Source organism: Metopolophium dirhodum, chromosome 3 (genome assembly GCF_019925205.1).
Source record: "Metopolophium dirhodum isolate CAU chromosome 3, ASM1992520v1, whole genome shotgun sequence".
Classification (NCBI taxonomy): Eukaryota; Metazoa; Arthropoda; class Insecta; order Hemiptera; family Aphididae; genus Metopolophium; species Metopolophium dirhodum.
The window spans coordinates 19,362,510-19,375,353 of record NC_083562.1 but is presented as its reverse complement, the minus strand read 5'-3'; the positions used below and the strand labels follow the sequence as shown (position 1 = coordinate 19,375,353).

Below are 12,844 nucleotides of genomic sequence, written 5' to 3'. Positions count from 1 at the left end.
TATATGTAGAGTACACGGCGACTGATGACTGGTATTTTTCATTTTATTATATTCTCACCCCCTCGAAACTAACCCACGGAGGGTGCCAAGCGGTTTTGTACGGCTATCGATCGACCCATCCGGCGTGCGCCAGCGCTTTTCACTCCAGATTAGTCAGTATGCCACGATGACCATAATTATTGTGTTCTCGGCGCTGTAAACACAACACGCGTGTTTTTATCAGGGTTCGACGGAGGATATTTTTGCACGATAAATATTATAGGTACGTGTATGTAGGTATATACATCACACGCATTACGTGCAAAGTGATAACGTTCACACCGATAGAAGCGCACTTCTTTCGAAAGGGACATGTCGTGTATCGTGTTCGGAAGACCGGGTCCTCTGGGTGCCTGAATTCCTCGGTGGCATTATGGCAAAATGGTAACGACTAGAGTAGCATCAACGAACAAACGATCGTCTGCTGCAATGCTCTGTTGCGCCCGAAAGAAGGTAAGAGCGAAAATCATTATACCGAGAACAATTATAAAATTAATTTAGTATATTTACCTACCTATCGTTGAGATCGATCAAAACCAACACAAATTTGTAAACTAACGAAATCGTAAATCAATATTGATTAGGTAATCATTACTTAAATATATTATTGATATTTTAAATTGTTTCCCTTTCACTCTCTTTCTCTCTCTCTCTCTCTCTTTATTTTTCTCCGTTGTACGAAAATTTATATTTTCTATTAAATAATATAAATAAATATTGTTGAATTAAAAAAAAAATACAAATATTTCAAGACAAACATTAAAATGTTCCACATTTGAAGACTATTATCATTTGTAAATACGCGTTGTACAATATTTTATATTAAATTTGATATATTTTGAGCAATAGGAACATAACATAGTTTTCTTTTATATTTAAATCGTTTTAAATTATTACTTTGGATAATAAAGTTTTTTTAAAAATTAATTTACGGTACCTATCACTTTATCAGTTAAACTTATTTAATTTTTAAAGCAAACAGTTTTTTTTAAATTTATTAAAAATTTATCTTTTGTATAACACACAAGTTATTTTTGGTAAATATGATGAATATCTTTAATTTTCAAAATTGTCTCAAAACGCATTATTAAATATTGTAATATTCGTCCTAATCTAAGAAATCATTTTCTCAAATATTATATTATATACCTACGAATGATTGATGAATGTTTATTATATAAAAAATATATCACTACAGTCTACAATATAAAGAAAATATTATATGATAAATAGTTTAAACATTTCCAAGTTCAATAATATATAACTGCTTTTTACAATAAACAAGTTAAAATTAAATATTAAAATTAATTAAAAAGTACTTACATTGTATGAACTATATGTTTACACGCACACGATGATTGTGGTATCGTTGTAATATAAATATCGTAACAATTTAAGAATACTTTATTGAATTTATAAAATCATGGTACATTTGTAGGCAGACATGTAGCTCATATTGTTCTATGTATCACAATATTGTTATATATATTACTTGTAGTTTTTATGTTGAATACGCATTCATTTCAAGACGATAATGTGTTTACAAAAGCTGTATAAAACATGTCAAACTATGCTCATATCAGTTAAAATTTCTGTAACATTCTGAATCACTAAGTATATCGTATTGTTTATTAGGGTTATCTTATACTTTTATTACCAAGATGAACGAATTTTATAGTAGCCTGATAGTATTGCAACATTCTTGAATTATATCGACGTAGTATAATGTATAATATAATATTATATGACATTGCCAACTACAAATCCTACTTAGACTGTATATTTTTACACATGAGCCAACAGTTGTGTAGGTATCGTTAGAATTAAGTATACATAGTTAAAGTCGTAATGGTATAATACTATAATATATATTATGTAATTTTAATAGGACTTAACTATAATATAATTATTCAGGATACAAAATTTAACTTCTTTAATTTTTTTTTTTTACTTTTATTATACAAAATATTTAGATGAATTAGTTAGGTACATAAACCTTAAATTATACAATACCATGATATACTTAGATACAACTTAATATTAAAGATAAAACTTAAATGACATATTTTCATGTGTATGTACACACAATATTGTGTATTTTACATTATAAATAATAATAATCATAGTAAGTATTAGTAATTAGTAAATAATCAGTAAAAAAGATTTCTACAAATTAAAATGAAATTATTAGATGTATGAGGATAATATTTTATTATATTATGTGCTTGCCATAACCCATTAAATATATTATGCATTTGTATCATATTATATTATAATTTAAAACCATGATAATAATATATATAATATCAGTAACGTAGCCATGGGGTTGGCGGGGTAGACCCGAAATTTCAAAAACATTTAAAAATGGTTTTATTGTTTTGTGAACGCATATCCGTAAAACGTAGGTATCCATTAGTTAAAATTATAATATCTATGAAGTTATTTACAAATGTGTTATATACTTATATATATCTACGGCATAAGCATACCAAACGTATGAAGGATCCAGTGAAGGTGCCTTCCTGTTATATAACAAATTATAAGCACACCCCTCCCCCAAAGTACGTCACTGTATGATATATATTATTATCTATACGTATAAATAATTGATTATAAGTAATAACTAATAGGAAGAATTCATGAACGTATTTATTAATCAGAGTTAATATTCAATAGTATATTTTGATGAAAACGTAAATGGATTTCCTGATTAACTGATATATCTGTTTGTAGTTAATAAATTTCCATCAGAAATAGGTACCTAACATTCTGCAGACTTTATAATATACGAGTGTATGACCGTACGTACTCGAATGCGAAAAAGGTTAAACTATTAACTCCCCGAAGTTTTAAATTATAAACATGTCCTGTCCCTTTTCCCATTAAAACAATTTTTAATTCTTGAATTTATTTTAGTTTGATTACAACTACTCATTAGTCATTTTAGATTCTGAGAGGAGCTATATGAATGTATTAATTTTACAATGATGTGTGTTTTTTTTGTGTCTGTATACACGATAAGAAGTCGAAATAATGCTTCGATTTTCAACTCCAGTATCTTGTTGGATGGGAAAGTGAATATAGTTGGTGCATTAGGGAAGTCAAAATTCCCAGTAGTTTTCAAAAGCGCCGGAAAAAAAATTAAGAAAAAATTAGAGTTTTTACTCAATATTGGTTTTTGACAAAATCGATTTTGGCTTTTGAAGTAACTCTAAAATAAATTACCGTAAAACCATGACATTTTTATTGAAAGTTTATATTAGAATTTTCTATACACCATAAAATTTTTAAAATATATTGACTTGTTTTGAGCTTTTTACGGCCATTTTCTGTTTCCAATTTGTTTAGTGTTTTTTTCTATAAATGTCAATACAATTTTATTTGTTGGGTCAAAAAGTTTAAAATTTTAATACAAAACACCTGCAGGTATACTGTTACAATATTCGTTGAAAAATATTAAAAATACATAGGTACAATTTTTTTTATAAGCATTCAAAGTTCGATTTTAACAACATTTATCAAATTTAAAATTAAAAAATGATTTTGTAGTTTAAATGTATAAAATGTTCAACTTTTATAACTAAAGATTGGAAATTTAAAACAAGGTTTCACGTAAATAGGTTATATATAATTTACTTTATTCACAATTATATCATAAAATATACTCAGTAATATCATACAGTCGTACAGTAGAGCAGAGCACTTACCTGCTTTTTCATATTATGTATAACTGAACATAGTACCTAACCTATAATACATAGTAGATAATGTTAATTTCAAAAACGTGCTGTAAATATGAGAAATGAGACTAATTGCACCGTAGTAGTATAATACGTACCTATAGGAAATGTTATATTATTAATTATTAGTTATTTGACCATTTCGCAACATGTATTCATTATAATATTTCGACTACCACGAGGATATAAATTAGTACGTTTGGATTAAAAAGCAATTACAATTTATATTATCATAAACGAGTTAAAACTGACCTAACTGCTCGCTACAGTTGACATTATAACAATATAATAATGACGGTTTTGTAATCTGTCTACGTGAAGTTAATTTTCGGTGGGCATTAACATAATAATATAGATGTTATAATAATTTATTGAATTTGGTTTTGTACTTGGTTGTTTATTGTGTTTTATAACATAGGTAGGTACATAAACATTATTGCAGTGTACTGTGAACGTACCAATTACGTAACCATGTATTAAAATTGTAATTTGTATGAAGGTCGCTGCAAAAGTCTAATTTACGTTTAATAACATTTATGAAGACATAAAAAGTATTTCTGCAGTTTCGGTGAATGTTGATGAAATAATACCAGACGGTTGTTTGTAGCATCCGAAAAAATCATGAAAATTCACCTTTAAAATATGGGTACTAAAGACTGGAGTATACAGGCGTACAGTTTAAATTATATAATATTTAAATTATTTAATTTTGTCATTAAAATAACGTGTTATACCCCACAAAGTCATGACTACAATATTTTTTTTAACATTACAATATATTTATTTCCTTTTCTAGCTGTTGATAACCTATTTTACATGCTTGAAACAAACTAGTCAATTTTTTGAAGATGATTTACCAGGTTATTAACATATTATTGAAGCAGAATTTAGACTGTGGCAAATGGAAATCACCCTTGTCCAAGTGTAGACCGTTAAATACAGTTGAAACATTAACAAGATTAGATAGCAAATAACATTATGTTCCCAGAATCATACTAACTTCTAAAGTTAGTCTTAATAACTCTAAGTATCTACCATTATGATTTATGAAGTATATCAACTTATACGACAGAAAGACGTTTTTCTACAAAAAAAAAAACCTACATTAGAAATACAACACATTCAGATATTCTGCAGAAAACACCATTTTTGGTCTGAATTTGTTATCTATTCATAGACCTATTGAAATTTAAGATGAAAAATGATTGGAAGAATTTTTTTACTGCCAAAAGTCTAGAAAGTTAAAATGATCTTCCGAATTTGTTGAAAATGTGTTAAAAATTGTCATTTATTTAATATGAACTATAAATTATACAAATAGTTTGTTATTTTTTTTCAATGTAAAAGGTAAATGTTGACAATTTATTAATACAATAATTAATTCATAATTCCTTCCATTATTTCTTTTTAAATTAATTATAAGGGTAGCACTGTAATATTCTAGCTATTAGCTAATTAATAACACAGTTTAGTATAACTAAAAATATGTAGGTAGGTACTGAGACAAAAATATCCAAGTTTTTGTCTTAGTTTATAGACAGAATCTGTGATTTAACGTACTTAAATACCTACCAATAACAATGGATAGAAAATTAAAATATTAAAATGTATAATTTAATAAATGTTTAAAATAAAAGAAAATTATGGAATAGTAATTGGCTAATAAATATACTTAATAGACAATAGTCACTATAATACTTGTAAGTACTATTAGCTGCAGTCTGCACTCTGCAGTATCATCCCTGTCTCTGTGTATACATCAACGGTCAGGCACGTGCATTTACAATAAACAACGGGTACACTAGTATTATAATATATAGGTACGTTTGTCCCCTCACTTTGCCACCACATCATCCAAACGTAATTTTTGAAAATATCAAATGACTCGAGATGAACATAACATAAACTATCTACACCCGTGATATACGTCCTTATGAGGAATAACTAAATCTAGAAAACATATTACAATAATATTATGCTTTCGAATAAGGGAACTCTCGTATCGGACGAGCTGCAATAGTGCTATAGAAGTGTTTTGAATCCCTCAGGAGCGGCTGCTGACATAATTTGTATACATGACGTGTATTATGAAAAGCCAAAAGCGCACGATTTATAAATGTATATGACACATCATAATCATTGCATACACGATCATGGATACCGTACAGACTGTCGGACTGACGATACCCTCCAAACATTACAGATAAGGTATATACATGTAATATTATATATAGGTTTTAGCAGGTATCATTTACTATAGCGGCAAGTCCAAGTGACACACACAAATATGTATACCGTATGTGTATATATTATTTATCGGGTGATTCATTTAACGTAAAACACTAATTTTTTCAAAAAGTATCAACGTCTTTAAAATTATATTTTTATATATAACGTTAAGTCGTTAAAAAACAGTAAAAAATAAATTTTTTTAAATGTTGTTTTATAACGACTAAAAGTTATGTAAAAAAAAATGTTCAAAAGCGTTAGTGTTTTTTGAAATAAAAAGTGTCTTACGTTAAATAGATCACCCCGTATATAATTATTATACGCATCATGTCTCTGATTTCACGACCCCGCGTCCGACTTTATACACTCCGCCACTATATTATTATATAAAATATTATGTGACCTAACCTCGTCCCAGACATATTATTTCAGTTACATTTAATTATTTTGTACCACATTGTCAACTAAACACCCTTACTCGGTTTAGTCGGTTACTTATACATACGCATACGTATCGTCGCATTATATTGTTCAATATAACATAATATATATATGTTACTATTGTTACGTAACACGCATTACGTTTTGTATTATATAAATCGAACATTGTTTTTGTATACCTACCGTTATCATATGCGGATTCGTTTGCCATAATTTAAGGTTTAATATTATTAAAATTATTTTCTTGTTTAAGGCGTTTAAGGCGTTTCAGCTATATGGTATGTGTGACGTCAGCTAATGCCGATTGAGTTGAATATAATATAATATATATTATGGTTGAATAATCAATGTTACCACGTTTGTCGAGGTTTTAATTTCAATTTTTTCTTCTTAAATATTCGTTTCCTGGCTTTGATTTAAAAATAACACAGTCTGCTGCTTTTACGCATCTACCAAAATATGTATGTATTGTACTTTTATTTAGCGCAAATGTACATTATTATTATATTATGCAAATGAATATTGAACAGTGAATCACATATATATGCACCGTAGTCGTTATTATGTAGTATTATTAATGTATACGTCTTTGTATACAAAAAAATATTATAACTATAACGTAATTTTCCAACGGACGATGCGCCGACGTCGCGGTCGTTATGGTGAAAAAACGTTTCTTATTTTTTCGCGGGGAAACATTAAAGGTCAGAGTGAAAAAAAACGCCGAAAAAGGCAACTACCAGCAGATTCTCTCTAAGGTTTTATGTTATTTATGTATATTGTATATATCATCTATATAGGGTCTAGGACGGGTGGACGGTATTTTACACTCGCGCCGTTCTCGCGTTATCCCGAATACAAGCGCCGACCGGCGATACGGTTTTAAAACAAAATCGATAATAAAAAAACACGCATTTTCATACATTTCAACTCTGCCTGACTCTGTAAACTGTTTTCACCTGAGGAGTGGACATCTGAACAACTATATGGTATACGAAAAGTTGTTCAAAAATTAAACTTATAAATGCATATTATATAAAATATCATATCGCATACTGCACCAATATATGGCCTATTGTATAAATTTAATATTTTATCAGCAAGCAATATAATGTCACAATGTTTGCCCAGCCGGCAGCCGGTGACACGAGTCTTCGCCAGTTTGCACACTTCTATGTATATATGGAAAAAATATATATAGGATTATAAATTATATATATTATATTATTATAATGTTTATGTGAATAATTTTCTCTTCGCCATATCGATTTGTCCGTCACCTTTAAAAATGATATACTCTGCCACATGTGTGTGCAAGTATAATATGCTCGGATATTGCTTGTACATAGAAATAGCGTTGCGCATAAAACGATATTTGTTGACATAAGAAAGGGGATTGGCAACAATTTGGGGTAGGAAGAGAGAAAAAATAGTCCTTTTATTGCGTCGGCCAAGAAATATTTATTTTATATGCCTCTTCCGAACACTATAATATAGATATAATACAGGGTGATTCACTAAGCACGATCAACCCCGTTTTTTCTTTAATAATGAATTTTTTCAAATTCTGATTTTCATATTTTAAAGTTTACTTACCTACTTAAAGATCATATTTTCAAATATTTAGACTTCTTACATCATTATTAAGGAGTGTCCTGTAGTGATATAAACATATTTTACAGACAAAAACCATCTTTATTTTCTTTAAATTGTCAAGCAAATGGTTTTTTTCAAAATATTTATGTATCGGTAACAATATTCGAACGAGTAGTTCAGCGGAGACTGTTTGTCAATATGGATATTTTATATTATGTTTATACCTATTGTTATAACTTATTAGTTATTATTAATACGGTAGCCACTAACCGGTAAGTTGAACTAATATTATAAAATTACAACAAAATAACTAAAATCGTTATTCTTGGTTATTTAATATGTAATTTCGTTCAAATTTAAACATAAAATAACCATAAAAAAACAGTGTTTTTATATATTTTAGTTACGGAATAACCTACCGACATGGAACCTTTTTTTACATTTTCAATCTTTAGCTATAAAAGTTGAATATTTTATAAATTTTTTTTACTGCAAAATCATTTTAAAATTTAAAATTTGATAAATGTTGTCGAAAATTAAACTTTAAATGCTAATAAAAAAAAATTGTGCCCATGTATTTTTAATATTTTTCAAACTACTATTGTATCAATATATCAGGAGCCTTGTATTGTTTTTCACGCTTTTCGACCCAACAAACAAAATGTTATTAACATTTATAGAAAAAAAATTGGAAACTGAAAATTTCCGTAAGCATATCTTAAAACGAGTCAAAATATATTGCAAATTTTTCAAGTATAGGAATTGATAAAATAAACATATGATGTAAATTTCAAGTATCTACGGTTATTAGTTTTTGAATTACAGCAAAATAAGAAAAACGCTAGATACATTAGAAATCGAGTGAATATCCAATCTTGTATAAATTTGAACTTCAAACGTTCATAAAATTTAATTTGATTTTCAGGTAGACTTTTTTTTTGATAAAGGTATAGACAAACTTAGGAGGAATCTTGAATTAAATTTTCAAATATCAGATTTAAAAAAAAATTTTATGAATTCCTTAATTTGTTTTTCACCGCGCTTTTCAAAACTATAAGTTATTTTTTACTCCCCCCTTCCCAAAGTATCAACTAGATTCAGTTTCCCATCAGAAAAGATACTGCTGAAGAATATCTAAGCATTTTTACTGTCCTACAAGGTGATGCGACAGGCACAAAAAAAAAATGAAATAAAATAAAATAAAACACACATCATTGTAAAATCAATACATTCATCTCTCCGCTCAGAATCTAAAATGTGGGTATGTTTCGGGAATCAGCGTGTACGCTCTTTTATAGTCATTATATTTACATTATAAATATTCGATTCTTTTAATGCGTTAGATTGTCCAGAAAATAATGTCTGATATTATTTATTATTCGTTTATAGTATACATGTATATCACGTCCTTTTTAAAAGCTACTCGTATCATTAAACATTTTAACGTACCTCATTTGTTTGCTTTTGATATCGTGGAAAATGGAAGTACAAAATCCGTCGGTGGTGCATCATATATTCATGCAAATATTTAATATTATATTAAACACACAGGAATGGTGATGAATATTGTATACTACAGTAGGTATATCTATATGGAAAATAAATCTTCCCAACCCGTATAAATAGTATTTTATTTTGCATGATACAAATCATTCATTTTTTGTTTTCGGTGTATTTTATAATGGAGCTTAAATTTCATGCTTTCCCGTGAATAAAAATCGACTAACACCGACGCATGCTGTAGGCAACTATATAAATTTACAATTACAAAAAATAACACCTAAACGACAGGCCTTATAATTCAGATAGTCAGATTAAAATATACGAGTATGTCTCCATAATCGTTTAGTATGTCAACTGTTTACACTATTTAATATTTATATTAGTATAATAGCACAGAAATCTGCAGTGACTATAAATAAGTAATATACTATAAAGGTATATTATACGGTAATTGGTAATAATGGCCACAGAAAAAATGACCAAGTACAAAATTGGCCAAAGTAAAACTGGCTACGAGAAATTAGTCCAACAGAAAAATGGCCATGTATAAAAATCACTAAAGAAAAATATGTACTGTGGTTGTAATAAATTGTTCTTTCAAAAAATATTTTTAAAATAATAACAAAAAGGTGGGCTAGTGGGTGTCGCTCTGTGTACAGTAGGTTACAAGTTGGTCACTGTTATGGATGGTGTTGAATTTGAATGCAATGATATAATACCATTGTATAAGAAAAACGATTCTGAGCGAAGACGAGGTCCGTCAGCCTTTTTTAATACTTTGTAAATTTGATGATATTATTGTGAATAAACTATAAAGTAATTTATATATAACTTATTTACATAGAACCTTGTTTTAAATTTTCAATCCCTAGCTATAAAATTTGAACATTTTATACATTTTTAACTACAAAATAATTATTTAATTTTAAATTTGATACATTTTGTCAAAACTCGAACTTTAAATGAATAAAATGGATAAAAAAAAATTATGCCTATGTATTTTGAATATTTTTCAATTACTATAATCACAATATATCAGGAGCTTTGTATTAAATTTTCACGCATTTTTACATAACATATAAAATTGTATTGACAATTATAGAGTGTGGTTCACTACTCCATTAATCTGTGAACTTAACTTGAATAAACTACATGTAGCGTTAATTCAATAAATTTAAAAAATATGTACCTAACACTATACAATATGGGTATTTGTGTAATTTAATTTTTGAAATGTTTAGGATACCTACCCTTTTTTATCTTATTTTCTAAGAGAATTAAAAACAAATAAAAATTGACCAAGTTAGATAAGGAACAGCATAAGTATTTAATATAATACGTGAGAATAAGAAGTTACATGTAGAAGTTACATGTTTGGGTAGGTAGGTACTTCAATATTTATATGATATAAATATATACAATATATGCTAACCTGAGACCAGAGCGGGAAATTAAAAAACATGTAAAATATCATTGTATGCAATTATATAGGTAATACCCATTTGGTGTTGGACCAATTAAAAAAAAATTCAACTCATTTTCTATTTTTGAAAAATGTTTTAACTGTTTACACCAAAATATAATATAATTACTTCATACTTTACATTTCCCTTGTATATAGAACGGAACTGGTGAGAACAACAGTCGTCAGTTATCAATTTTTATAAAATTTTGAACCATCAGTGAACATTTCATTGTTTGGGCGTGTTTCTGAAAATTGAAAATTTTAAATTAAATAATATTGTGATTAATGAGTTATGATCTTGAATCATATTATTTAATATTTTATAATACCTAATAAAATTATTTAATAATACATTAATCCATATCATGATAGGTGACGATGATTAAAAATCAGAATAATATACAATGTCCGGGCTGCACCGCCAACCAAAAACGATACAGTAACATTTTATTGGAATATTGGATGACACTTGCCACTTGCGCATTATGGTTGCATTACAGTAAATTATATTCTATACCACGGTATCATAATATAATATATTATAAGACCGTTCACTAATCACTATACAGTATAGGTATTACATCAAATGGGAATATACAAGTACTCATAGTCTATAGAGTTATATGATACATTGATACATAGATTATAGATACCTACCTAATAAAATGTGGCCTCGATTAATGTTTATAAACAAACACACTACGTCATAGCACACTATACAATGATAGGTAGGTTGGTCCCTACTCGATATTTAATATTTATATGTCATAGTACCGTACTTTTCTTAAAATCGTAATACAGCGCGTTACTCGGTGATTATTTTACCGATGTTTTCCTAGGATATTCCAAAACCATATCCACATTATTATAATATGTAAATACAATTTTTTAATAATGACCATAGAATATAGATGCGCGTGAAACTGTACATTACAATATAAAATATTGCATACATGGGGCCTGCGAATAATAGAGTTGCAGTTGACATCAGTGCATCATAATACATATTTTATATTCATACTCATTAAACTCATTGGGGTATTAACGAGTGGGATAACCCTCTCCCCCTCCCAGAAATGGTCAGGAAGAATTAATTTCTTATGAGATTTATTTTTTTGTCAATAATAACGGAAACTCGCCCTCGGAGTAGACACCGTAAGCAATATATAAAGTCTTCGGTCGGACGGGACGATCCGGTTCGGACCACTGTAGAGACAGAGGCACGGAATACATATAATTCATGGGTATTGGGTATAGATACAAACCAAGTTGAAGTCTATCTCTTTCTAACATTGTTATTGTACTCACCATCTATACTCTTAGTCCGCATGCTTATGGATTTGACCGAGTGGGTTTAAAACCTCACCTGCAAACTCGCCGGTAAATATGTTTCGGGTTTTCACCGTCCGTGAATTCTGTGGTGAGAATTCGGGTGAATTCTGGTTCTATATTTTATACCCACGGTCTTCCGAATAAATGTATCTATAAAATAATATCAATAATAAATAATAATATACTTTGATGGAGTAAGTAGATACCAACCTACCTGCCTACCTATATGCGATCGAGATGATGATCATAACGTCTTTTTTTTATATTAATTTGAATGGAATTATTTGCTGATTTTGTTTTACTGCACTTATTAAACTACAGTATAATACAGTGGCGGCGCCAGAATTTTAGTACCAGGTGGGCCAGGCTGAGGCCCAAATTTTTTTAGGGAGGGCCAAATTGTTGACTTCATATATTCATGTATATATAAAAACAATAGTGATGCATTTTTCAACAAAATTATTAATAACATTATTCTAATAATAAATGATTTAATTTA

At 28.6% G+C, this 12,844-nt stretch overlaps 1 protein-coding gene and 1 long non-coding RNA gene across 3 annotated transcripts in view; one reads left to right on the top strand and one right to left on the bottom strand.

Annotated features, from left to right (window-relative positions):
* Positions 1-181: 181 nt before the first annotated feature.
* Positions 182-12,844, top strand: part of LOC132941316 (rho GTPase-activating protein 100F-like) — a 33,949-nt gene continuing 21,286 nt past the window's right edge. The window contains exon 1 of one of the 2 annotated variants that reach the window (XM_061009326.1): positions 182-492. In XM_061009326.1, the coding sequence (XP_060865309.1) occupies positions 421-492 (72 nt within the window). In that variant the 5' untranslated portion in view covers positions 182-420. The remainder of the gene's footprint in view (positions 493-12,844) is intronic. The other variant, XM_061009324.1, reaches the window with a different exon arrangement.
* On the bottom strand, positions 9,185-11,517 carry LOC132941322 (uncharacterized). Its single transcript, XR_009664149.1, has 2 exons — positions 11,343-11,517; positions 9,185-11,258 (listed from the first exon to the last, which is right to left on the bottom strand). It is a non-coding gene; the product is annotated as an uncharacterized LOC132941322 (long non-coding RNA).